The sequence below is a fragment of the Corvus moneduloides genome, chromosome 30, assembly GCF_009650955.1.
Source record: "Corvus moneduloides isolate bCorMon1 chromosome 30, bCorMon1.pri, whole genome shotgun sequence".
Lineage (NCBI taxonomy): Eukaryota > Metazoa > Chordata > Aves > Passeriformes > Corvidae > Corvus > Corvus moneduloides.
Window position 1 is genome coordinate 965,803 of NC_045505.1, and position 26,446 is coordinate 992,248.

Genomic DNA, 26,446 nt, shown 5'->3' on the forward strand with positions numbered 1-26,446 from the left:
CACATAGGGTGGCACAGGGGGTGGGTGACACAGGGTGGGTGACACAGAGTGGCAGGAGCACATAGGGTGACACAGGGGATGGGTGACGCAGGGTGGGTGACACAGAGTGGCAGGAGCACATAGGGTGGCACTGGGGACATTGGGTGACACAGGGTGGGTGACACAGAGTGGCAGGAACACATAGGGTGGCACTGGGTGGATGACACGGGGTGGGTGACACAGGAGGTGGGTGACACAGGGTGGGTGACAGAGCCACAGGAGCACCTAGGGGCGGCGATGACACGAGGCAGGGGGATCACGGGGGAATGGGTCACACGGTGACAGGGGGATGGGTGACATGGGGTGACAAGCGGGGTGTCGCAGGGCGGTGGTCGGACGGTGGAGAAGGTCGGGATCCGGCCTCCGCGCACGGCTGGGAGGGCACTGGCGGAACTGGCGGAACTGGCGGCACTGTCCTGCACTGGGGAGTCACCGGGGCATTGGAGGGCACTGGGGACATTGCGGGGCACCGGGGGACACCGAGCGGCACCGGGGAGGAGCCGGTGTCCCGCCCCGTGCCCGGCTGGTCACCGACTGCCCTGCACCGACCGGACCGACCGGGACCGACAGGACCCGACCAGACCCGACCGGAACCGACCGGAACCGACCGGACCTGACCGGCGGGGGCGGGGCCGGGGCCGGGGTAGCAACTGAGTGGGCATGGTCTCGTTGCGATGTGTTTTGAATATTAATAAGATGGGCGTGGTCAGATGGGCGGTGCTGGGGTGACCTGATGCGCGGATATTCATATGCAAACAAGGGGGCGTGGCTAAAACAAACAAATAGGCGACAAAAGGGGCGGGTCTTGCTCGATGGGCGGGACTGTGATGCAAATCAGGTGGGTGTGGCTTGCACAGAGCGGACAGTGGGCGGGGCTTAGCGGGGTGTGCACCCCTGGGTGGGCGTGGCCTGCGGAACTGGGTGGAGCCAGCACCGCCCGGCCGGAGCCGCTGGACAGCGACGTCCGATGTCCGAAGATGCGGAGGGGACACGCGGGGAGGGGTCGGGGGTGTTGTGGGGTCGGACAAGGAGCGGGTCAGGGACACACGGGCACCAAACCCGAGCGAGTCAGGGACACGCGGGCACCAAACCCGCCCATCCCGCCCTGCACCTGTCCCCGGCCTGGAGCGACCCCCGCGCTCGTTGTCGCCTCCTCGTCCCCAGCGCTGTGCTCCCATCACCACCCGGACAGCCCCACAGGTGTCCCCAGCTCAGACACTGTCCCCCTGTCCCCGGCTCTCCCCTCACCGTGGGGTCCCGACACACACAGACCCCCCCAGCCTTTCCCCGCCTCGCCCCGCCCGCGTCCTGCTGAGACCCCCGGGCCCCACCGGCCCCCCCAAAGCCCCCAGCGCCGCTTTGCGGCCCCGCCCCCCGGGATCAAGGCCATCATATCCCCGCAAAGCTCATTAATAGTGACTAATTACGGCCACGAGAGTCTGCCTGGGGACGTGAGACACTGTCCCCGACCCAAAATTCCCCCTCTGTGGGCACCGACCGCGCCCAGGAATTGGGGCAATCACTTTTGGGGGTTCCAGGGAACCAGAGGGGGACGTGACTCAGGGAGGGCAGAGCCCGTGGAGGGGGGGGGGTGCCACAGGGTCACGGCCACGCGTGGGAGCACGCTGTGGTCACTGCGGGGCGGGGGGGGCAACGTGGGGTGTCATGGGGACAACACGGACGTGGGGGGGCCACCGTCACCGTGGGGGGACACCCTGAGGGGGGGCATGGCCACACATGGGGGGCCAGCACGGCCACACGGAGAGTGGGGTCACGGCCACCTCAGACACAGAGGTGGGGACAGGGGCCAGGAAGGGATAGGAGGGGACCATCCCCACAGAGAGGCCTTGAGCTGCCCCCGCCTTGGGGTCCCATCACCCACAGCCCCCCTGCGAGCGCTGCCCACCCCCCGTGGCGATGGGACGTGTTCCATCCTCCCCCAGCTCCGTTTCCCGCTGAGACCCCTCTGATCCCTCCCCGGGCCCCCCCAAAGCCCCCGGGCCCCCGTCCCGCGGTGCCGCGCCCCCGGCACCCCCGGAACAGGGCCATCCAATCCCCGCAAAGCTCATTAACAGCCACTAATTAGGGCCACGCGAGTCCGCCCGCGGGGGTGTCGGGGTGGGCAGAGGACACAGGGAGGGCTCAGGGCATTTGGGGTCCCGGGGCAGGAACGGGGTGATGGGGACCTCCCCTCCCCCGGGTGCACCCTACTGTAGGAAACCCCCAAATCTGGGGCCACCCTCAGCGCAGGGGGGTCCGGGAAGGGGAGGGGCAGGGCTTGGGGGCGTTGGGTTCTTGGGGTCCCAGGTGGCTCCGGGTGGCATTGGGGTCCGGGGGGGTCCAGGTGGCGTTGGGGGCCGCGGGGGGGGTCGGGGGGGCCGGTAGCGGGGCCTGCAGCCGTAGGGGTGCAGGCGCTGGCCCAGGAGCTCCAGCACGTTCATCTCCCCTCCGGCCACGTAGCCGAAGGACACGGCCAGGTCTGAGCTGCTCTGGGGACCCTGGGGGGACGGGGGGGGCTGGGGGGAGGCGCTGGGCACCCGGTACCCCCCTACCCCATTGGTGGTGCCACAGGGCAGGATGGGCAAGGGGAGCTGGAGGTTGTCCCTGGTCACCAGGGCCTCTGTCCGGCCGTGGGGACAGGAACGGCGGGGGGGCAGTGGGGCAGGCACAGGGTGGGGGCCGTGGTTGGGTTTTGGGCAGAGTCGTGTGAGGAACCACAGTCACACGTGGGGGGAACATGTGGGGAACCACGGCCGTGGGAGTGGGGTCACAGCTGTGCGTGGAACACCGAGGCCACCGTGGTCACACACGGGGAGCCTGCGGCCACACGTGAGGGAGGACACGGCGGTCACTTGTGGGGGATGCACTGGCCGCACACAGAGGGTGCGTAGCCACACGGTGTGGGAACATCCTGGCCGTGGCTGGGGACCTCACGGGGATTTGGGGGGCGATGCCACGGCCGTGTTGGCAAGACATGACAGCCAGGCATGGGGGTGACACTGTGGCTGCACCGCGAGGGTGTCACGGCCACGCGAGGGGGGTCATGACCATGCACATGGGGACAGCACAGCCGCACAAGTGGTCCATGGTTGTGTGTGGGGCAGTGGGGGATGGTGACACGCAAGGAGAGCGGTGGCCACTCACAGGGAGACCGTGGCCACAGGTGGGGCTACTGAGGATACACATGGGGGGGTTCTGGCCATGCATGGGGGGGGCATAACCACGTGTGGGGGGGCACAACAACCCCACCAGCTGCCCCTACCCGGGCCGGACAGAGACAGGGTGACCCCATGACTGGGCGGTGACCCACCTCCACCGCGGGGTACCAGCAGTACCGCTGGTACCAGAAGCCCCGGGTGATGCGGTGGGTGAGGTGGATCTCGGGCAGGAACGGGTGGAAGGTCTCCCGGCCCTACATGTCCCACAAATCCCCCACAGCCACCCCCAGCCGCTCCAGGACTCCTCGGGGCCGCGGTGGCCACAGGTGCCGCGGGCGAGGGCTGGGGCCATGTGGCCCAGGGCCCCCTGGCTGAGCGCGTAGCCAGCCCCCCGCTCACGTAGCCCCGGTGCGTGAAGGGCTGGAAGCTCTTCCTGAAGTAGAGGGGCTGGTGGGCCAGGGGGGCGGCCAGCAGCCAGCGCAGGTTGCCCAGCAGCACCAAGGTGTCATCGTGGGCCTCGAGGAAGCAGCCGGGGGCTGCGGTGGTGCCGGTGCCCGTACCGGGGGGCGCGGGTGGTTTTGTGGTAGAACTGCCCCCGGCCCTCAGGCACCTCCAGCCCTACGGCCGGGGAGTGGGGGGCAGGCTCGGGGTGTCGGGAGCAGGCTCGGGGTGTCGGGGGCAGGCTCGGGGTGTCGGGGGAAGGCTCGGGGTGTCGGGGGAAGGCTCGGGGTGTCGGGGGCAGGCTCCGGGTGTCGAACGGGGCCACGTTGCAGCGTGTCCTGCACATGCCGGGCCGTGGGCTCCGGGTTCTGCGGTGCCGCCACCACCCAGCGCAGAGCCCGGACCCGCTGGAACAGCCCTCGGGCCACCCCCGCGGCCTCGCCTGGGGAGAAGGGGCCGCACTGACCACGGAGTGGAGACCCCCGATGTCCCCACGCTGCCACGAGCAGGGCGTGGAGCAGCCCGAGGGAGTGAGGCCCCCCACACTCAGTCCCCCGTGTCCCCACCCAGTGCCACCCGCCACGGCAGCGGCGCCCACCTGCAGAGTCCGATGGGGCAGGGGATGAGGATGGCCCGGGGGGGGTCTTTGGCCTCCTGGGGGTCCCGGCTGGGCGTGGGCACAGGCTGGGGCAGCAGGAGGCCGTGCAGGAGGAGGAAGGTGGTGATGAAATCCACCAAGATGCCCCCGTGGAAGGGCAGCCACGGGCTCTGCCAAGGCTCAGGAGTGGCACGGGGACACCTGGCTCGGGTATGTGGGGGTCAGTGGGGACTCCCCCCGTGTCACCCCTCATCTGCTACAGCTCGATCTGCCCCGGGGTAAAGCCCAGGGGAGGTGGGGGACAGGACCCATGAGGGACAGGAGCCACAGGGAGTGACACCCAGAGAGGCGGGTGACATTCCTGGGGGTTGATGGCACCTATGGAAGGGGGTGAACGCCCTGGGGTGGGGGACAGGACCCACGGGGGGGGGGGGGTGACACCCACGGGACAGTAGTGGCACCCCACGCTGGGCACCCCGGATCCGAGGGGTGCCTGGGGGCTCAGGGTGGGCGGCACAGATCCCCCCGCTTTCGGTTAAGGGGGGACAGGGGCAGCTTCGCCCCCGAGCCCCGGATTATCGCCAGCCCCTTGTGGGGCGCAGGGACAGTGGGGGTGAGTGGGGGTCGGGATGGGGGGGACACGAGGTACCATGGGGGGGGGTGTGGTGCAGCCTCACCTGGTGGCGAGGGTTGGGGGTCCCGGCTCAGTCCGGGGGTCCCGAGGACTCTGTCGGTCCCTGGGTCCTGCTTGGTTTGGGGGTCCCGCTGGCTCTGCTTAATCTGGGGGCCCTGCTGGGTCCCATCGGTACCGGTGGCTCCGGGGGTCCCGGTGCCTCCGTGGGTTCCTGGGGGTCCCGTCAGTGCCGGGGGTCCCGGTGGCACCGCTGTCCCCGAGGCTTGCGGTGGTCCCGGTCCGTTCGGGGGTCCCGGTGGTCCCCGTGTGCCCCGCCCCCCGCGCTCCCATTGGCCGAGCCCAGGCGAGCCCCTGACCACGCCCTGGTTCTGATTGGCTGCTCCCGACCCCACCCCGACCCCACCCGCCGGACAATTTTGGGGAGGGGATCCCCGGGACCCCGCGGGCGGGGCCGGGGGGGGGATGAGGACCCCGGGACAGGGGGTGACGGGGCGGGGGACAGCGGGGACACACAGACACAGCCTGGGGTGACCTCGGTTTATTGATAAAAAGGGGGGGGGGGGGCAGAGAGGCCGGACGACTTCGTTACATCTCATTATGAGAGAGCGAACCCCCCCGCACGGGGGGAGCACCAATGGCTCCAGTGGCAGCAGGACCCCCCACCCAATTACAGCCCCTTCCCCCCCCCAACCCTCCCACCCCTAAATCACGGCCATTCTTCCCCCTCCCCACCCCCCCCAGGTCATCCACGTCACAAACGGGCCCGGTGTCAGGGCAGGGTCCCCCCGGGGGGTCACGGTCACCTCCCCCAAGCAGGGCAGGGTCCCCGGGGGGGGGACACAGTGACCTCCCCCTAAAGAGGGCGGGGGTCAGCAGTGTCCTCGGGGCGTCCCCTGCCCACTCCCACGGCATGAGGGGGGAGCCACGATTGTGGGGGGACGTTCAGGAGTCGGGGGATCAGAATTTGGGGGATCAGAAGTCTTGGTCCTCAGAGTCGGCGGGCGGGGGAGGCTCGTCGCGGCCCCCCCACACGAAGCGGTAATTGTCCTCCAGCGCCTGCTGCCGCCGCCGCTCCTTCTGCGCCTCCTCCGTGCCCTGCACCTGGGGGGGAGCAGATCGGAGCCCCCCTTCACCCCACTGTCCCCCGTACCCCGCTTTTCCCTCCTCGGCTCCACCCCGAGCCTGTCTCCTGCCCCCAGCCCCGCCACCTCCGTGTGTTTCCCCGCCCCGTGCCTCAGTTTCCCCCCCAATCCCTCAGCCCCCCACATTCCCCAGCCCTGCCATGCCTCAGTTCCACCCCCTGTGCCTCAGTTTCCCCCCCCAACACATCCCCCGCTGTGTCCCTGGTTTCCCCCAACATCAAAAGCTCCCCTCCTCCTGAGCCTCAGTTGTCCCCCCGCACCCCTCGGTGCCCTCCCCGGCCCCTCGGTGCCCCCGCCGTGCCCCCCCCCCCCCCCCCCCCACCAGGATGCTGAGGAAAATCTCCTTCAGGCTCCGGGAATCCTCCTCCGACAGCCACTGCGCCGCCTCCTCCTCCTCGCCCCCCGACGACGCCGTCACGATCTTGATCTCGATCTTCCCTGGGGAGGGGGGGCCCGGGGGGTTGATTTGGGGGGCGGGGGGGCTCCCCCCCAGCTGCCTCCCCCAGCCCGACCCCTCCCTACCTTCAGCCCGCAGCCCTTCCTTGGCCAGCAGCTCCCGCACCTCGTTCTCCACCTGCGGTAGCTGCGGGGGGCTCTGCTTTTCCCGGGGGGGCTCCTGATCCTCCCGGGGGGGCTCCTGCTTCCCCTGGGAAGGCTCCCGGTCCTGCGGAGCGTCGCGGTTCCCAGCCCTGCCCATCCGCACCCGCACCCGCCCGTCGGGGAGCCGGGGCCCGCCCTTCCTCGCGGCTGCCCCCTCCTCCTCTTCCTCCTCCTCCTCCTCCTCTCTGTGCCCCCCGGGACCGGGGGGAGGCCCGGGAGGGTCGCGGCGGGGCTCGGGGGGGTCGTGGCGGGGCTCAGCCCTGTCCAGCCGGTCCATCAGCCGGGTCAGGGTGGATGCCAGGGTCCGGGTCGCGCGGGTCCGGTCGAACTCCCCCTTCAGCCCCTCGGTCTCCAACTCATCCTCCACCTGCGGGAGGGTTCAAGGCGGGGTTCCCCGGGTCAGCGGGTACCCAGAGTAGCTGGGGGCTCCCCGGCCCAGAGAGGTTATCCCCAGCCTGTCCCAATCTGTGCTGGGCAGCCCTGGAACCGCCAGGGGAGTCCCAGGGCAGTCAGGGGGTCCCCAGCATAGTTGGGAGGGGGTCCCAGCATGGTCGGGGGGGTGACAGCAGGGACAGGGGTTCCCTGGTGTGGACAGCGTGTCCCTGCAGCAACCAGGGGATCCCCAGTGCTGCTGGGGGGAGCCAACCCAACTGGAGGCCCCAGTGCAGCCTGGGGGGCCCCAGCTCGGCCAGAGGGTCCCACCCCTGCCAGGGGGCCCCCAAGTGTGGCTACAGAGTCCAGCCAGAGGGGTCCCAGGGCCCCTGTGGGGGTCCCAGCTCGGCCAGGGGTCCCCAGCTCACTCAGGGGGTACCAGCCCAGCCAGGGGGTCCCAGTGCCCCTGTGGGGGTCCCAGCCTGGCCAGGGGTCCCCGGCTCACTCAGGGGGTCCCCACCTCGCTGATGATGCTGTCGAACTCCTGCTCCATCTGGCTCTTCACTTCCTCCTTCAGCCTCGCCACCTGCTCCCGTGGCAGCAGCTCCAGCCCCGCCAGCAGCGGCCCCGCCTCCTCCTCCTCCTCCTCCTCCTCCTCCTCCTCCTCCTCCTCCTCCCCCGCGGGGGGGGCCTCGGGGCCAGGCGGGGCCTCGGGGCTGGGGGGCTCCACAGGGCTGGGGGGGGCTGGGGGAGCTTTTGCTGCTGCCTCCTCCTCCTCCTTGCTCACCTTCTCCTTGGCCTGAGGCAGTGGGAAGGGGCTCAGGGGGAAGCTGAGGCACGGAGAGGCCTGAGGGGCACGGGGGGGTCCCCACCTTCCTGGTGGTCTCCTTCAGCTCCTCGATGAACTGCAGCAGGTCCCCGGGGCTCCGGATAACCTTGAAGTGGATTTTCTTCCGTGGATCTACGAGGGGACCCAGAGCAGGTGGGTGGGAGCGGTGGGGAGGTGCAGGGGAGGCACAGGGGGGGCACAGGGGGCACAGGCTGGGCACGGAGGTGACATGAGGGGGACACCCTGGGACTCACCAGCTGCCCGACCACCAGCTGCCCTCGGGGACGGCTCCTGCGGGGAGGAGACAGGGGATGGAGCAGGACCCCAAACCCCTCTCCAAAGCGACCCCAACCCACTCCAAGACCCCCAGCATGTCCCCAGGGCCACTGGGGCTCACCCTGGTGCTGTCCCGCTGGTCACTGGCTGCGACTGGCTCCCCACCTGTCACATCCTTGGCTGGGTCAGGCTGGTTCCCTGGCACAGGGGAGGACACAGCTGCCACAGGGGGAACATGGCTGGCACTGGGAGCTTCAAGCCCACAGTCAGGCCAGGGGCCCCAGCAGGAGGGGGGGACACAGGCTGTGCTGTCACTGCGAGCTGGGGACAGGGGCCATACCGTCCTGGGCGCCCTCAGGGCTCTGCGAGGGGGACTCGCTGTCCCTGTCACTCCACAGCCGCGTGTCCAGGCTCCGCAGCTCCTCCGAGATCTCCTCCACCTTCCTCTTGGTGTCAGCTGGGGACACAGGGACAGGGACAGTGACAGCACAGCCGTGGGGGGACGGGGACAGGGACAGCACGGCCGTGGGGGGATGGGGACAGGGACAGTGACAGCATGGCTGTGGGGGGACAGGGACAGGGACAGCACAGCCGTGGGGGGACAGGCCCAACTCCACACTGCAGGGGACCGTGTCAGCCCGGTGTCAGAGGGGACAAGGCCAGCCCTGGGACAGAAGGGACAGGGCCAGTCCCGGTGCCAGCCCCAGGGCAGAGGGGACAGGGCCAGCAAGGTGACAGTGCCAGCCCCGGGATGGAGGGGACAAGGGCAGGCTGGAGAGAACAGTGCCAGTCCCAGCGGGAAGGGAGAGTGCTGGCCTCGGGATGGACGGGTCAAAGCCAGCTAGGGGATGAGGGGACAGGGCCAGGCTGGAGGGGACAGTGCCACGCTCGAGATGGAGGGGACAGGGCCAGGCTGGAGCTGGAGGGGACAGTGGCAGCCTGAGAAAGAGGGGATAGCGCCAGGCTGGAAAGGACAGTGCCAGCCCCGCACTAGGGGTCAGTGCCAGCCTTGGGATGGAGGGGACAGCGCCAGCCCCACACCAGGGGTCAGTGCCAGCCTCGGGATGGAGGGGACAGCGCCAGCCCCACACCAGGGGTCAGTGCCAGCCCCGCACCAGGGGTCAGTGTCAGCCTCGGGATGGAGGGGACAGCGCCAGCCCCACACCACGGCCCCACACCCAGGCCGGGGGTCCCCAGTACTCACAGACTTGGGCGCGCACGTACTGGACGTACTGGGCGGGCGAGAGGGCGGGCTGGCAGCGGATGGGCTGCGGTGCCAGCCCCGGGGACGGCCGCAGGAAGGGGTGGTGGCAGATGCGCGTCGTGTGCACCGTCAGCACGTAGGAGCACGACTGCGGCTCGTCCACGCGGGCGATGTAGTCCCCGGCGCCCTCCTCGCACAGGAACTGCGGGCACGGCCCTCGGGTGACGCCCTGCCATCCCCCCGCTGCCACCCAGTGCCACCCGTGCCCCAAGGTGTCCCCTGCGCTTACCCGGACCTCGGCCTCGCGTGCGCGGCCGGTGAGGTCGCAGCGGGAGCCGTTCACGTAGCTCTGGCTGTGGTAGCGCCGCAGCTGGTGCTGCTTGGAGGCCTGGGGGGGACGGGGGGGGGCCGCGGGGTGGGCACGGGGACAGCCCCGTCCCTGCCACCCGCCCGCTGGCCCCACGGCCGGGGGGGACACGCACCTTGGCTGCCTCGTCGTCCCAGTCAAAGGCGGACTGGTAGTAGCCCAGGACGAGGATGTCACCCTTGATCTCCGACTCTGTGGGGACGGGGCACACAGAGGGCAGGTATTGGGTGGTGCTGGGGGGGTGGAGGAGTCATCAAGGCCACTCTGTCCCTCCCCCTGTCCCCACTGTCACCTTCCAGGTGGTACTGCTGGATGTGCCTCCCATAGCAGAACTCGTACGTCCACCAGTCCTTGGTCTGGGAAGAGCGGAGCCCCCAGGTGAGGCTGGGGGCTGGGGGTGCCCTGGAGCCCCCAGGTGAGGCTGGGGGTGCCCCCCTGTCACCCCCCAGGCCCCACCTTGAGCAGACAGGGCGCTGTCCCCATGGGCCGCAGCAGCTCGGCCACGCCGGAGCCGTTGTAGAGCCGGGGGTCCCGCGGGGGGCCGGGCGGGGGTCCCACGGCCGCGGGGGGCAGGCGGCACTCGTAGCGCTGCTTGAACCGTGAGGCCACCGTCACCACGTCCTCGGCCTGGTGCTGGGGAGGGGCCACCGGGGCTGTCAGAGCCCTGGGCACTCCCCCCGGGACCCCACAGCCCCTTTCAGGACACCTCCGACCCCCCAGGATCCTGAACTCTGCCCCCCTTGGGAGCCCTCAGTACCCTCCAGCGCCCCGCAGCCCCCCCAAGTGACCCCACAGACTCCCCTGGGCGGGATGTGACCGACCCCACAGCCTGTCCTCCACGGGGCCAGGGCACTCCGCAGCCTTCCCTCAGCGTGGCCTTCACCCCTGTCCCTGTCACAGCCCAGGGCACACGGGGGGGGGACGGGGACAGGCCTGGCACTGCCCCCAGCAGCTGCAGGGGGCTCCGGACGACCCCTCCAACCCTCAGGGGTTGCTCGGCAGCTCCTGCCCCACAGCTCAGGGAGTTCAGGGCCGTCCCAGGCAGCAAAACGCGGCAGCGGGTGCCCGCGGGGTGTGCCACTCCCCTCTCAAACTGGGAAACTCGAAAACACGAAGTGGGAGGAACAGTCCCCTCCCCTCCCCTCCCCTGGCACCGCCAGAGCCACAGCCCGGGCACCCACCCACGGACATCCGCCAGCAGCACGAGTGCGGCCCCGCGAGCTCCGGTGGGGTGAGAGGGGGTCGCTGTCACCCCCGGGACCCCCGGGCTGCCCCTGCGGAGCTGCTCGACCAGAGAGGTACGGACCCCCGCGTGCCCCCGGATCCGGTGACTCCCGGCCAGGCTCTTCCCCCCGGGAGCGCCCCGGGCCCCGAGCCCCAGCCCGGGCTGCGACCACCCAGGACCCGCTTGGACCGGTGCCCTCACCCCGGTACCAGTCCGGGCAGCGCCCCTGACCCTGACCCGGCGCCTCCGACCCGTCCCGAACAGGTGCCCCCGGCCCCTCTAGGGACCCCTGGCCGTGTTCCACTGCCCGGCAGCCCCCAGCCGGTGCCCCGGGCCCTGCACAGCCCCTGACCGCTGTCCCGGCCCCAGCAGGACCCCCAGCCGGTGCCCCGGGCCCTGCACAGCCCCTGACCGCTGTCCCGGCCCCAGCAGGACCCCCAGCCGGTGCCCCGGGCCCTGCACAGCCCCTGACCGCTGTCCCGGCCCCAGCAGGACCCCCAGCCGGTGCCCCGGGCCCTGCACAGCCCCTGACCGCTGTCCCGGCCCCAGCAGGACCCCCAGCCGGTGCCCCGGGCCCGGAACGTCCTCGGACGGGAGCTCCCGATCCCCGCAGGACCCCGCGGGCGGCATTCCTGACCCTCAGCCGGTTCTCCCCTCTTCGGCAGCGCTGTGGCCGGTGTGCCGGTCCCGGTAGGGCCCCAAGGACGCTGCCCGCCTCCCCCCCGCCCAGCCGTTGGCCCCGGTGCCGCGGCGCACCTGCCCGGCCAGCACGGGCTCGGCCAGGATCTCGAGGCCGTACTTGAGCTCGCTGAGCTCCTGCAGGTTGAGCGCGGCGCGGGCCCCGCGCAGGGGCCACCCCGGGCCGAGCAGCGCCAGCAGCGCCAGCGCCGCCACCGGCCCCGGGCCCCGCCGCGCCGCCATCTTCCCCCGCCGCCGCCGCCGCTTCCGCTTCCGCCCGCGCCTCCCCGCGCCCGCCCCAGCCCCACCACTCCGGGCTGTGATTGGTCCACGCTCCTGCCCGTCAACGGCGAGCGCGGCTCTGATTGGTCGGTGGGCGGCGATGACGCCGCCGGGTGTGAGGCCGCGGTCGCGAGGTGGTCGCGAGGCGGTCGCGAGGCGCGGGGCCGCGGCGATTGGCCGGAGCGCCCGGAGGCTCCCATTGGCTGAGCGGGATGCAGGCGATCCGCGCGCGCTGATTGGCGGAGGGCACAGAGCATCCCGGGGGGCGGGTCACGTGATTACCGGAGCCGGGAGGGGGGACCCGGCCCCAGCCCAGGGTGAGGGGCGCGCCTGGGACCCCGGGCGCGCACACGCGGGCCGCCCCCAGCACCCTCCCTGCCCCCATCCCCACCAGCCCCTGCTGCCCCTCGGCGCCCCCGACCTCCCCCTGGCCGCGCCCACCCCCCCCCAGCGCCCCCCAGGACCCCCCAGTCCCCCCCAAGGACCCCCCAGCGTTCCTCCAACCGCCTGCCAACCCCCACCCCCCGAATCTCCCCGGCCCCCCCCGGCTCCGCAGCGCTCCGAGCCCCCGCCCCCTCCCGGTACAGGCAGAGCCCCCCCGCCCCCCCCGCTCAATGGGGCCGTTGTGCGCCCCACGCGTGGGCACAACGCGCGGCCTGTGGCAGCGGCACCGGGGGGGCTGATCCTTCTCCCCCCGCCACAGGCCCGACCCCCGGCAGGCCCGAGGCCGCGGTGACAGCCGCCGCCGCCGCCGCCGCCGCCCCCTCCCCGCTTTTCGCACCCCCCCCCCCCCGCCTTTCCCCCCGCAGCCTCCCCCCCCCGCCCCTCCCGGGGCTGCGGCGGTGCCGTTCCACACCGGGGCCGCCGGGGGCGCCCTCGCCGCCCGCTCCGGTGCCGGTGCCGCTCGCGGCCGCGGAGCGCCGGGACCCGCCAGCGGAGCCAGGTAGGGCCGGGGCCGCTCTATCGCGGCGTGTCGCGACAAGGGATGGCACCTGCCGCTGCCCCACGGCTGCGGCATCGCCGCCTCGCTCCCCACACATCCCCAACGCCCCACATCCCGCGGCACCCCCCAGGCCGCCGGGCCCCCCCGAAACCCTCCGGTCCCCCCCTGCCCCCCCCGCCCCCCCCTCCCAGCCCCCCGGACACTCCCAGCCCCCCTCCCTCCGCATCCCCCGGGCCTCCCGCCCCTCCCAGCCCCCCGAGCCTCCCCCCAGCATCGCCCAGGCCCCTCCCTGCCCCCCCTCGTGCCCCCCAAACACCCCCAGCCCCTCCCGACGTGACGTCTCCCCCCAGCCCTGCCATTGCCTGAGCCCCTCATCCTCGGGGGGAGCCCCCGGGGGGCGTCCCCCGGCTGCAGCCACATCCCGGGGGACTGGGGGAGCCGGGGGGGGAAGGACGGCGGGGGACACTGGGGGTGCGGGTCCCTCCCGCCCCTGACACTGTCCCCATGTCCCCAGGCCGGTGCTGCGGGGGGCAGAGCCATGAGTGAGGGCTGAGCCCCCCCCGCTGGGACCCGCGCCCACCCCGAGGTGAGGGCAAGGGGAGCACTGGGAGCGCTGGGAGCGCTGGGGAGCGGGATGGAGGGGGTGCCACGGGGCAACTGGGAGGGCACTGGACAGAGCGCTGGGTTGAACCGGGATACTGGGAGATGGGAGCGCTGGGAGACACTGGGAGGCAGCGGAGGGACGGAGTGATGGTGCGCTGCACTGGCGGCACTGGTTTGCACTGGGTGTCACTGGGAGGTGCTGCGGGCGCTGGTTCGCGCCGGGGGTGCTGGGTGGCAGCAGGAGGCACTGGGGGCTCTGGTTTGTACTGGGTCGCACTCTGGGGGTGCTGGGAGCACTGGGAGGCATCGGGGCGCACTGGGGACGCTGGGTTACACTGGAAGCCACTGGGCGCTGCAGCCCTCGGCCTCGGCCTCGCTGGGCACTGGGGGCCACTGGGAGGGGTCGGGTCGCACTGGGGGGCACCGGGGGGCACGGAGGGGCACGGGGGTGACAGTGTCCCCCACCAGGCAGGATGCGGGGGGCGCAGCGGGCGCTGTGCCTGCTGCTGGTGGCCTCGGCCTCGCTGGCCGCGCTGTACCTGCACCTGTGGGCACCCAAGGGCCCCCCCAGTGTGGACCTGCGTCGCCCCCCCCCCGAGCGGCTGCCACCCCCTCTGCCCCCCCCCGCCCGCGCCTACCCCCACGTACCCTTCCGCCTCAAGGAGGAAGTCATGGAGTAAGGACGGGGCACCGGGGTACCCGGGGCGGATGGCGGGGGGCACCGTGGGGGAGGCACCTGTGGGGTGGGGCTACCTGAGGATGGGGGTACCCAAGGGCGAGGGTGTCTTCAGGGGGGACACCCACGGGGTGTTGGGGCCTGGGAACCCCGGGGCTGGGGCACCGCAGGGTGAGGACACCCAAGAATGGGGTTACTCAGGGCTGAGGACACCCCAGGATGCGGCTGTGGCTCCCGAGGCAGGGGCACCCGTGGGTTGGGGCACCCAAAAGTGGGGGTGGGTGTTGGGGGCACCTGGGGAGGGGTGATGGGGTGGTCGCAGAGGGATGGCAAAGGGGGCTGCAGGCGGTGCCAGGGTGGGGTCAGGGCTGTGCTGGGTGGCGGCAGGCGGTGTCTGGAAGGTGGCAGGAGGTGCCAGGGCGGTGCCACGCGGGGACAGGCAGCGACGGGAGGTGTCAGGGTGGTGCCAGGGCGGTGCCGCTCGCGGGTCCCCGTGTCCGTCCCCGGCTGCGGTGGTGCAGGTGCCGCTGGTGTCGGTGACAGCGGCCCTGTCGCGACAGGCTGCTGCCCAGGAACGGGTGCTCGTGCGAGGCGGAGGCGGAGGCGGGGCTGGCGCTGCCGCTGCGGCGGCGGCTCTTCGGGCCCGGCCCGGGGGGGCTCGACTTCGCCAGCGCCTTCGCCCCCGGGGAGCGGCCGCGGCAGCTGCGGCTGCGGGAGCGCGAGTACCGCAATTACCGGAACCGGTGAGTGCGGGAGGGACCCCCGGGGCTCCGGTGCGGGGGAGGGGGCACCCCCAGGGCACCTCGGGGCAGGACGGGACCCCGGGTTCAGCCTGGGGGGGGTTGGGACCCTCGTGGCCGGGTGCGGGGTGTGAGCCCCGGACTGACCAGTCCTGCAGGGTGATGACCTCCCGGGGCAGTGTGGGACTCCCCAGGGACCCCCGGCTGACCCTCCGGTGCCCCCCCCGCAGGGTGCAGACCCCCGCCGACCGCCTGCTCATCGTCCCGGCCAACTCCCCTCTGGAGTACCCGGCGCAGGGGGTGGAGGTGCGGCCGCTGCAGACGGTGCTGGTGCCCGGTGAGGGGGCGCGGGGGGAGCACGGGATCGGGGGCACGGTTGGGGCACGGGTGTGGGGGGCACCGGGTGAAGGAGGGGAACGCATATGGGGGGCACGGGGGAGGGCACAGAATGGGGTAAACATGGAGGTGTGGGGCAGCGGGGGGCGAGCAAGGGGCGGAGGCACAGGATCGGGGGGGGGCACGGGGATGGGGGTCCATGGGCAGGGGGCACCCCCGGATGTCTCTGGGGTGAGAGGGGGGGCAGGGGGTCCCTCCGGGGGTCTCTGTGCCCCCCGGCCCGCCTCACCCCCGTGTCGCGGCCCCCAGGGCTCAGCCTGCAGGCGCCGGCCAGGAACAGGTACCAGGTGAGGGCGAGGGCGGGGCAGGGGGAGGGGCTGGGAGGGGCTGGGAGGGGGCGTGACCGGGGCGTGGCTCGGACAGAATGAGCGGGGTCTGTCCGGTTTGTGGGCGGGGTCTGTCCGGTTTGTGGGCGAGGTCTGTCCGGTTTGTGGGCGGGGTTTGTCCGGTGTGTGGGCGGGGTTTGTCCGGTTTGTGGGCGGGGTCTGTCCGGTTTGTGGGCGAGGTCTGTCCGGTTTGTGGGCGGGGTTTGTCCGGTGTGTGGGCGGGGTTTGTCCGGTTTGTGGGCGGGGTTTGTCCGGTTTGTGGGCGGGGTCTGTCCGGTTTATGGGCGGAGTCTGTCCGGTTTGTGGGCGGAGTCTGTCCGGTTTATGGGCGGGGTCTGTCCGGTTTGTGGGCGGGGTTTGTCCGGTTTGTGGGCGGGGTCTGTCCGGTTTATGGGCGGGGTCTGTCCGGTTTATGGGCGGGCTCTGTCCGGTGCGTGGGCGGAGTCTCTCCGGTTTGTGGGCGGAGTCTCTCCGGTTTGTGGGCGGAGTCTGTCCGGTTTATGGGCGGAGTCTGTCCGGTTTATGGGCGGGCTCTGTCCGGTGTGTGGGCGGGGTTTGTCCGGTTTGTGGGCGGGGTCTGTCCGGTTTATGGGCGGGGCAGTGGAGTGGCCTGGGGCGGGAGGGGCCGGGGTGGGCTCGGCGCGCTCCCCCCACCCCCGTGTGCGGCCCGCCCGGTGTGGGGGTCCCTGCCGTGCCCCCCCCGGGTTCCCCCCGTGACGTGCCGCCCCCAGGTGAACCTGACGGCCTCGCTGGGAACGCTGGCGGTGGCGGCCGAGGTGGAGGGCGTGGCGCTGCGGGGGGAGGGGCAGCCGCACCTGTCCTTGGCTGCCGCCCACCTGGACCACCTGAACCGGCAGCTGCAGTTCGTCACCTACACCAACACCCAGTTCCACCCCGACACCGCCGACATCGGTGGGTACGGGGGGAGCCGCGCCGGGTGCCGGGAGCGGCTCTGGGGGGGGAGGGGGTGCTGATTCCCAGAGCCCTGGGACCCCCGGCACCCCCAGACCCGCGGCGTGCCTGGGAACCCCAGTGCCCCCCGGGACCGCGGTTGACCCACGGGACCCCCAGAGACTCCCAGGACCCCCGAGCCCCCCTGGTTGCCCTGGATTGCCAGCTGCCCCCGGATCCCCGGCACTCCCTGGATCCCCAATGCCCACAGGGACACCCAGCACCCGTGGTACCCCCCCGTTGTTCCCTCCAGTGACCCCCGCACCCCGGGAGTTCCAGCCTCCCCCCGGCCCCCCGTTACCCCTCCGCGCCCCCCGTGTCGCCCCCCGCGCCCCCAGCCCCCCCTCGCCCTGCAGTGCAGTTCTCCACCGACGGCCACTCTGCCGCCTTCGCCATCCGCATCCGGCACCCGCCCACGCCCCGCCTGTACGGCCCGGGAACCCCCGGCGACGGCGACGGCGACAGCGACAGTGACAGCAGCGGGGACGGGGGTGAGCACGGGGCCCTGCACCCCGAAACCAGCCCTCGCCATGGCCGCAGCGCTCGTGGTGCTCCCAGTGCTCCCAGTGTTCCCAGTGCCCCCAGTGTTCCCATCCCCGCTCCTTGGGACAGAGTTCCAGCGCTCCCCGTGTGGGTGTTCAGAGTTCCCAGTGCTCCCAGTGCCCCCAGTGCAAGAATCTCAGTGCTCCCAATGCCAGAGAACCAGTGCCCCTAGGGCCAGAATCCCAGTGCTCCCAGTGCTCCCAGTGCAAGAATCCCAGTTCCCCCAGCAGCAGAATCCCAGTGCCCCCAGTGCCAGACTCCCAGTTCCCCCAGTAGCAGAATCCCAGTGCCCCCAGTCCTCCCAGTGCCAGACTCCCAGTTCCCCCAGTAGCAGAATCCCAGTGCCCCCAGTGCTCCCAGTGCCAGAGTCCCAGTTCCCTCAGTAGCAGAATCCCAGTGCCCCCAGTGCCGGACTCCCAGTGCTGGACACTGCTGGTTCTGCCAGTACCAGTGACCCAGCCTTCCAAGTGTTCCCTGTGACAGAGTCCCAGTGCTCCCAGTACGGATGCCCAACCCTCCCAATGTGGATGTTCAGTGCTCCCAGTGCCGGTGCCTTCCCAGTACTGGGGTGCCCAGTGCTCCCAGTGTGGCTTCCCAGTGCTCAGGTGACCAGTACTGGAGTGTCCAGCACTCCCAGAGTGGGCTTCCAGCACAGGTTCCCAGTGCTCCCAGTACGGATGGGTGCCCAGCCCTCCCAGCATGACCCCAGCACCCCCAGTACAGGCTCCCACAGCTCCCAGTTCTCCCAGCGCTCCCAACGCAGGTTCCTCCCCCACCCCCAGGGTACAACATCTCGGCGCTGGTGACAGTGGCCACCAAGACGTTCCTGCGCTACGACAAACTGCGGGGGCTCATCGCCAGCATCCGCCGCTTCTACCCTTCCGTCACCATCGTGGTGGCCGACGACAGCCAGCGCCCCGAGCCCCTGTCCGGGCCCCACCTGGAGCACTACCTCATGCCCTTCGGCAAGGTGGGGCTGCTGGGGGGCACACGGGGCGGTCACAGGGCCGTGGGTGGGTCCCCAGGGAGGGGGCGTGGGGCTGTGGGACTGCAGGGAGGGGAACACTGGGAGGGGCTGACAGGAGCTGAGGTCGCCAAAAAGGGGGGGCATGGAGGTTTGGCAGCGTGGTGGGAGCCCGGAGTGGGGGGACACGGGGGGTCTGAGGAGGCTGTGGTTCCCTGGGTGGGAGAGGCGACGGGGGAGGGGCTGGCAGGGCTGGAGACCCCCGGGGATGGGGGACATGGGTGGGGCTGGCAGGGCTGGAGACCCCCGGGGATGGGGGGGCATGGGTGGGGCTGGCAGGGCTGGAGACCCCCGGGGATGGGGGGGCATGGGTGGGGCTGGCAAGGTGATGGGTCCCTGGGGATGGGGGACAAGGGGGAAGGGGGACATGGGACCTCTGTCAGGGCAGTGGGACCAGAGAGAGAGGGGACATGTGAGGGTCTGACAAAGTGAGGAGTCCGGGGGGCTCATGGGGGGGGGGGGCACGGCTTGAGGTCTCCGGAGGATGGGGGGCATTGGGGGTGGGGGGGTGTCTGTCAGGTCTGTGGGGTCCCAGAGAAGGGGGATAAGACGCCTGGAAGAGCTGTTGGTCCCCGGGGATGGGGGACGTGGGGGTCTGTCAGGGCCACGGGGCTCAGGGGACGCATCCGTGGGCACCTGTGGGGTGTCGGTGGGGTGTCCGAGGGTCCGGTGGGGTGTCCCCACAGGGCTGGTTCGCCGGGAGGAACCTGGCGGTGTCGCAGGTGACAACCAAGTACGTGCTGTGGGTGGACGACGACTTCATCTTCACCCCCCGCACGCGGCTGGAGAAGCTGGTGGACGTGCTGGAGAGAACCAGCCTGGACCTGGTGCGGGGCACGGGGGGCACAGGGGGCACGGGGGTGGGGGGCTTGGCCAGCAGGTCCCTGTGGTGTGGGGAGGGTGGTCCCGGTTCCAGTGCCCAGTGCTGGACAGAACCATCCTGGACGTGGTGCGGGGACTGGGGGAGGGGTCGTGGGGGGTACTGGGGGCACCAGCAGGGCACACGGGGGGGCAGGGGATGGCCAGTGCATCCCCGTGGTCTGGGGAGGGTGGTCCCCGTTCCCATGCCCAGTTCCAGTGCTGGACAGAACCAGCCTGGAGCTGGCACAGGGCACAGTGGGTCCCCGTGGTGTGGGAATGGGGGTCCGGGTGCCCCCCACGCCCTGCAGTGCCCGCGGGGGGCGATGCTGGGGGTCCCGGGGGTCGCGGGTGGGTGACGCTGGGAATCCCTGGGGATGTTCTGGTCTCGGTGCAGCCCCGCTGCAGCAGTTCCTGTGCCCAAGTGGGCGATGCTGGGGGGCGCGGGGGTCTCGGGGGGTTTCAGGGGATCCTGGTGCCCAGGTGCTGGCACAGCCCCAGTGCGGCGGCCCCGTCCCGTCCCACCCGTCCCGCAGGTGGGCGGTGCCGGGGGTCCCGGGGGTCCCGATGCCACAGACAGGAGGTGCCGAGGGGCCCGGGGGTCCCGATGCCACAGACAGGCGGTGCCGGGGGTCCCGGGGGTCTCAGTGCCACAGACAGGCGGTGCCGGGGGTCCCGGGGGTCTCAGTGCCACAGACAGGAGGTGCCGGGGGTCCCGGGGGTCCCGATGCTGCAGACAGGCGGTGCCGGCGGTCCCGGGGGTCGCAGTGCCACAGACAGGCGGTGCCGGCGGTCCTGGGGGTCCCGATGCCACAGACAGGCGGTGCCGGGGGTCCCGGGGGTCTCAGTGCCACAGACAGGAGGTGCCGAGGGGCCCGGGGGTCCCGATGCTGCAGACAGGCGGTGCCGGGGGTCCCGGGGGTCCCCATGCCACAGACAGGCGGTGCCGGGGGTCCCGGGGGTCTCAGTGCCACAGACAGGAGGTGCCGGGGGTCCCGGGGATCCCGATGCTGCAGACAGGCGGTGCCGGGGGTGCCGGGGGTCTCAGTGCCACAGACAGGCGGTGCCGGGGGTCCCGGGGGTCCCGATGCCACAGACAGGCGGTGCCGGGGGTCCCGGGGGTCTCAGTGCCACAGACAGGCGGTGCCGGCGGTCCCGGGGGTCGCAGTGCCGCCCCCCCAGCGCCCCGCTGTGCCCGCAGGTGGGCGGCGCGGTGCGGGAGATCACGGGCTACACCACCACGTACCGGCAGCGCCTGAGCGTGCGGGGCGGCGGCGCGGGGGGCGACTGCCTGCGGACCCGGCCCGGCTTCCACCACCGCCTCGCCGGCTTCCCCGCCTGCGTCGTCACCGACGGCGTCGTCAACTTCTTCCTGGCCCGCACCGACAAGGTGCGCCAGGTGGGCTTCGACCCCCGCCTGCGCCGCGTGGCTCATCTCGGTGAGGGGCGGAGGGCGCTGGGGGGGAGGGTCCTGGGGGGGACAGTGTAAGGGGGTCCCAGGGTTTGAGGGATCTGGGGGGTGAGGGGATGCCGTGGGGGAGAGGTAGAGGAGAGTCCTGGGGTCCCCCTGCGGGTCTTGAGGGGTCTGGGGGGGGGGGGGGGGCGGGAAGCCTAGGGGGGCCCCGGATGCCGGGGGGAGGGAAGGAAGGGTCTGTGGGGGTCCCGAGGGGGACACGGGGCCCTGGGGAGGGGGCTCTGGGGGTGTCCTTGGAGGGAGTCTGGGGGGCCTGGGGGCCGCGCTGAGGGTCCCAAGGAGGGGAAGCAGGGGGTGCCTGGGGGCTGCTGGGGTGTTCTGGGGTGTTCTGGGGTCCTGGAAAGGAGGTGGGGGGGCTAAATGGGGGTTCAGGGGGGGCTGGGAGGAGCTGCAGGAGGATACGGAAGAGGAGTGGGAGCACCTGGGGGTTCCCAGGAAGGGGGGGTGGGGGGGTCCTGAGAGCAGAAAGGGGGGGCCAGGGGGCCCCGGGGGTCTGGGAGGCATCGGGGAGTCCTGGGAGTGCCTGGGGGCCTCAAGGGGCAGCAGGGGTGACTAACGGTGGGGGAGGGGGCAGGGCGGGGGTCCCGGGGGGGTCTGGAGGGGTCAGGAGGGGCTGGGGAGTTCTTGGAGGATCTTGGGGTCCTGATGGGGGGTCCTGGGGGTCACCATGAGGGAAGTCCTGGGGGGAAGGGGAATTTCTCTGGTAGAGAACTTGGGGAGAGCCCTGGGGCTGCAGCGGGGGATGGGGGGGATGGCAGGGTCCCCCACGATGGGGTCAGGGGGTCAGAGATAAGGGGGGGGTGCTGGGGTCCCCCACGATGGGGTCAGGGGGTCAGAGATAAGGGGGGGGTGCTGAGGTCCCCCACGATGGGGTCAGGGGGTCAGAGATAAGGGGGGGTGCTGAGGTCCCCCACGATGGGGTCAGGGGGTCAGAGATAAGGGGGGGGTGCTGAGGTCCCCCACGATGGGGTCAGGGGGTCAGAGATAAGGGGGGGTGCTGGAGTCCCCCACAATGGGGTCAGGGGGTCAGAGATAAGGGGGGGGTGCTGAGGTCCCCCACGATGGGGTCAGGGGGTCAGAGATAAGGGGGGGGTGCTGGGGTCCCCCACGATGGGGTCAGGGGGTCAGAGATAAGCGGGGGGTGCTGGAGTCCCCCACGATGGGGTCAGGGGGTCAGAGATAAGCGGGGGGTGCTGGGGTCCCCCACGATGGGCTGAGAGATAAGGGGGGGATGCTGGGGTCCCCCACAATGGGGTCAGGGGGTCAGAGATAAGGGGGGGTGCTGGGGTCCCCCACGATGGGGTCAGGAGATCAGAGGTGGGATGGACGCTAGGGTCCCCCCACCATGGCCGGGCCCACGGGATCAGAGTCAGGCCAAGGGACCCCAGGGCAGCTCTGAGCCCGTTTTGGGGTGCCCCTCTACCCCCCAGAGTTCTTCATCGACGGGCTGGGGGTGCTGCACGTGGGCTCGTGTGAGGATGTGGTGGTGGACCACGCGTCCAAGCTGGCGCTGCCGTGGCGGCGATCGGAGGGCGAGCGCCAGTACAACCGGTACCGGTACCCGGCGGCGCGGGACGACAGCCTGCGCCTCAAGCAGCGCCTCTTCTTCTTCAAGAACCGCTTCAAGTGCATGGCCGGCGACTAGGCACGGCCACCGGCCCCGGCCGCCGGCCCCGGCCACCAGCGGCCAGCCCTGGGGTGCCGCACGGCCGCTGACACTGGGGTGACGCAGGGCTACCGCCCCCCGGGGTGCTCACGGGGCCGCCGACACAGAGGTGCCACAGGGCCACCACCCCCAGGGTCACTGACCACGGGACAGCCCATGGACATCACTCGCGGGGCTGCTGACCCCAGGCCGTCACCACGGGCCACCTCGAGGGTCACTGCTGCCAGCCACCCCTACGGTGTCCCCAGAGCCACCACAACCGTGGGCTACTCCATGGAGCACCGGCCACACCTGGGGCACCCCTAGGACACCCCCAGGGCCACTGACCCCAATGGGCCACCTCCTGTGGGCCACCGCCAGGGCCACCATTGTTGGCCACCTCAGGGCACCACCAGGGCTACCAACCTTGGGGCACCCCTGGGGTGGCCACCCCACGGGCCACCACCACCGGCTGCCCCCCGGGGTGCCCCGAGGCCCACCACCACTGGCCACCTGCAGGACCACCCCCAGGACCATCCCCTGTGGGCCACCACCGTGGCCACCCCCAGGGCCACCGCCGAGGGCCACTGCCATGGGCCACCACCCAGTGCCACCACCCAGGGCCACCCCGGGCCCGCGGGGTCCCCGGAGCCCCCCCGCCCCCCCCCGCGGTGTTTTTAGCTCTTTTGTACTTTGGGCGCGGGCGGGTGCCGGGGTCCCCCGGGCGCCGCCTCCCCCCCCTCCTGTTGTCCCCGACTCCGTTTTCTATGGTCCAGCCCCTCCCCCGCGCTGCCGCCAGGATTTTTGTGCCAAGTCTCGGCCCCTCCCCCCGGGACCCCCCGGACCCCCCGGGGTGGGTGGGGGAGGGGCTGGGGGAGGGGCTGTCCCCCCCCCGCCCTTTTCTACCCACCCAATGGATGGTGAGATTTTAACCAGCCCGAAATCGGCCTCTTTCTTCCAAAAACTGGGGGGGGGAGGGGGGGGGGGGGAGTAAGGAGAGGAGTGGGGGGAGGGTGGCCCAGGCCCCACCCACTCGGGTGGCTATGGGGTGCGGGGGGGACTATAGGGGATGGGAGGGGCTATAGGGGGTGGGAGGGGCTATAGGGGGCCTGTGGGGCATGGGGGTCCCAGTCCCTTCCTCGCCCCCCACCAGCCCCAGACTCTCCTTGGCCCCCCCAAGCGCCCCTCATGGATCTCCCCCTCCCCGGCGCTCCCGGCACCTCCAGCCCAGGACCACTGCAGTGTCCACATGGGGCGTGGCTGGCCCGGGGGCGGGGCCAGTGGGCATGGTCAGCGGGCGTGGGGTGTGGTCAGTAGGGCGTGGTCAGTGGGCGTGGTCAGTGTGTGGTCGATGGGTGCGGTCAGTGGGTGTGGTCGGTGGTCAGTGGGTGTGGTCAGTGGGTGTGATCTGTGGTCGGTGGGTGTGGTCGGTGGTCGGTGGGTGTGGTCTGTGGGTGTGGTCGGCGGGTGTGGTCAGTGGTCGGTGGGTGTGGTCTGTGGGTGTGGTCGGCGGGTGTGGTCAGTGGTCGGTGGGTGTGGCCAGTTGGGGGTGCGGTCAGTGGTCGGTGGGTGTGGCCGGTGGGTGTGGTCAGTGGTCAGTGGGTGTGGCCGGTGGGTGTGGTCAGTGGTCAGTGGGTGTGGTCAGTGGTCTCTGGGTGTGGCTCCCCGGGCGTGGCCTTTGGTGAAGGGGGGGTGGATTTTCCACAGGAACGCTCCTCGAGTCCCCTCCCCCCACCCAGCACGAACCAGGGCCCCATCCTGCCCCGGCTGGACACGGGACAAGGACAGGGACACGGGACAGGGACATGGCAGGGACAGGGGACAGGGACACGGGACATGGGACAGGGACATGGGACAGGGACATGGCAAGGACAGGGACATGGCAGGGACAGGGACACAGAACAGGGACAGGGACACAGGACAGGGACACGGGACATGGGACAGGGACATGGGACAGGGACACGAGACAGGGACACAGGACAGGGACAGGGACACGGGACAGGGAGATGGCAAGGACAGGGACACAGGACAGGGACAGGGACACAGGACAGGGAGATGGCAAGGACAGGGACATGGGACAAGGACACGGACAGGGACACGAGACAGGGAGATGGCAAGGACAGGGACACAGGACAGGGACAGGGACACGGGACAGGGACACGAGACAGGGAGATGGCAAGGACAGGGACACAGGACAGGGGACAGGGACACGGGACAAGGACATGGCAGGGACAGGGACACGGGACAGGGACACAGGACAAGGACAGGGACAGGGACACAGGACAGGGAGATGGCAAGGACAGGGACATGGGACAAGGACACGGGACAGGGACATGCCAGGGATATGGGGGTTGATGGGACATGGGACAGGACATGGCAGGGACACTGGGCAGGGGTTGGACATGGGACAGGGACATGGGAAGGGACACACCGGGGTCATGGACATGGCGAGGCCAAGGCCAAGGCCAGAGCAGGACAATGGGACACACCTGGGACAAGGAGATGACGTGGACATGGGCACGGACATGTGGTGGACAAGGACAGAGCAGTGGCAAGGACAGGGACACACCAGGGACAGGGACATGCCAGGGACGGGGACACGCCAGGGACAGGGACACAGCCACGTGGTGGACAAGGACCCACAGGGACAAGGACACAGGGACAGGGCCATGGCAGAGCTGGGGTTGGGGTCCCCCGGCTTCGTGGGCGAACAAGAGCCGTGCTGGGGGACAAATGGCAGCTGGGTCCCGTCCCACGTCCCCGGAGGTGCCGGTCCCACCCCCGGTGGCTCCTGCCAGCGCGGGGACAAAGTGCCCAGGGCACCCACCCCGGGGGACCTACACAGCCACCCCCCAAGCGTCCTGTGACACCCTGGAGTGAGGCCTGGGGCCACCCTGCAGCCACTCCTGAGTGACCCCATGGGACTGCCAAGGGGATGGCGCTGTCCCCCCTCCCAAACCTGCCCTGGCAGCCACAGCCGGGGGCTCCTGGGACACCACCCCGTGTCCCCTCCCCAGTCCCACCCAGGTGGGCCATTGCAATGTCCCCATCCCGGTGCCCCATCCCAGTGTCCCATCCCAATGTCCCCATCTCAACGTCCCCATCCCAGTGTCCCATCCCAATGTCCCCATCCCAGTGTCCCATCCCAATGTCCCCATCTCAACGTCCCCATCCCAGTGTCCCATCCCAATGTCCCCATCCCAGTGCCCCATCCTGGTGTCCCATCCCAATGTCCCCATCCCGGTGTCCCATCCCAATGTCCCCATCCCGGTGCCCCATCCTTATGTCCCATCCCAGTGTCCCCATCCCAGTGCCCCATCCTGGTGTCCCATCCCAGTGCCCCATCCTGGTGTCCCATCCCAATGTCCCCATCCCGGTGCCCCATCCTTATGTCCCATCCCAGTGTCCCATCCCTGTGTCCCCATCTCAATGTCCCATCCCTGTGTCCCCATCCCAGTGTCCCATCCCAGTGTCCCACCCCGGTGTCCCATCCCAATGTCCCATCCCTGTGTCCCATCCCAGTGCCCCATCCCAATGTCCCATCCCAATGTCCCCATCCCAATGTTCCATCCCAATGTCCCCATCCCAATGCCCCATCCCAATGCCCCATCCCAATGTCCCATCCCAGTGTCCCATCCCTGTGCCCCATCCCAATGTCCCATCCTGGTTTCCCGGGACACTGTCCCCATCCCACTGCCCCTATTTTGGTGTCCCCAGCCTCATTCCAGTGTCCCATCTCTGTGTCCCGTCCCAGTGTCCCCACCCTGCTGTCCTCACCCTGGTGTCCCAGGCCAGGGTTCCATCGTGGTTTTGCCGTTCCAAGAGCCCTGGGCAGGCAGGAAAGGTGAGACCACGGGAGCCTCAGGAAGCTCCACACAAAAGCACCCGGGGCAAAGCTCCAGCTGGGCAGGGAAGGGATTGGGAGCAGCCCGGGAGAAGGATTTGGGGAATGGGTGACCCCGTGCAGAAGGATTTGAGGGTGTTGGACACATCCTGGCCACGGCCACTGGCACTGAGGTGCCCCCTGTGCTGGGCTGAGCCCCAGCGTGGGCAGGGGGGAGGGGGGGTTCTGCCCCTCTGCCCCTGTGCTCAGGTGAGACCCCACCTGCAGAGCTGCCCCAGCCCTGGGGCCCAGCACAGGGAGGACCTGGAGCTGCTGCAGAGATCCAGAGGAGGCCCCGGAGCTGCTCCAGAGCTGGAGCCCCTCTGGAGCCGGGCTGGGAGAGCTGGGGGCGTTCACCTCACTCTGGGGAGAGCTCAGAGCCCCTTGCAGGGCCTAAAGGGGCTCCAGGAGAGCTGGGGAGGGACTGGAGACAAGGGATGGAGGGACAGGACACAGGGAATGGCTTCCTGAGGGCAGGGATGGATGGGATATTGGGAAGGAATTGTTCCCTGGGAGGGTGGGCAGGCCCTGGAATGGAT

The 26,446-nt window shown here is 70.9% G+C and overlaps 2 protein-coding genes across 9 annotated transcripts; one reads left to right on the top strand and one right to left on the bottom strand.

Annotated features, from left to right (window-relative positions):
* Window positions 1-5,739: 5,739 nt before the first annotated feature.
* OS9 (OS9 endoplasmic reticulum lectin) lies at window positions 5,740-11,821 on the bottom strand. 4 transcript variants are annotated; one of them, XM_032093899.1, is made up of 15 exons: window positions 11,642-11,821; window positions 10,117-10,293; window positions 9,953-10,016; window positions 9,776-9,852; window positions 9,583-9,681; window positions 9,294-9,495; window positions 8,430-8,546; window positions 8,211-8,308; window positions 8,068-8,104; window positions 7,857-7,945; window positions 7,772-7,783; window positions 7,505-7,570; window positions 6,535-6,979; window positions 6,335-6,450; window positions 5,740-5,971 (listed from the first exon to the last, which is right to left on the bottom strand). In XM_032093899.1, exons 1-15 carry the CDS (start codon window positions 11,804-11,806, stop codon window positions 5,843-5,845), a joined length of 1,893 nt encoding a protein of 630 aa, XP_031949790.1. In that variant the 5' UTR covers window positions 11,807-11,821; the 3' UTR covers window positions 5,740-5,842. The 4 variants fall into 4 exon arrangements, with proteins under 4 accessions (XP_031949790.1, XP_031949789.1, XP_031949788.1 ...); XM_032093898.1 differs by having other exon boundaries at window positions 7,505-7,783; window positions 8,211-8,287; XM_032093897.1 differs by having other exon boundaries at window positions 5,740-5,965; window positions 7,505-7,783.
* Window positions 10,586-22,471, top strand: B4GALNT1 (beta-1,4-N-acetyl-galactosaminyltransferase 1). Of its 5 annotated transcripts, none has more exons than XM_032093906.1 (12): window positions 10,587-10,958; window positions 13,303-13,374; window positions 13,860-14,067; window positions 14,628-14,810; window positions 15,038-15,144; window positions 15,453-15,490; window positions 16,261-16,441; window positions 16,819-16,971; window positions 17,806-17,993; window positions 18,734-18,874; window positions 20,107-20,344; window positions 21,810-22,471. In XM_032093906.1, the coding sequence occupies exons 3-12, from the start codon at window positions 13,865-13,867 to the stop codon at window positions 22,022-22,024; spliced, it is 1,647 nt and encodes a 548-aa protein (XP_031949797.1). In that variant the 5' UTR covers window positions 10,587-10,958; window positions 13,303-13,374; window positions 13,860-13,864; the 3' UTR covers window positions 22,025-22,471. The 5 variants fall into 5 exon arrangements, with proteins under 5 accessions (XP_031949802.1, XP_031949797.1, XP_031949800.1 ...); XM_032093909.1 differs by having other exon boundaries at window positions 10,590-10,958; window positions 16,837-16,971; XM_032093908.1 differs by lacking the exon at window positions 10,587-10,958 and adding an exon at window positions 11,836-12,162.
* The last annotated feature ends 3,975 nt before the right edge of the window (window positions 22,472-26,446 follow it).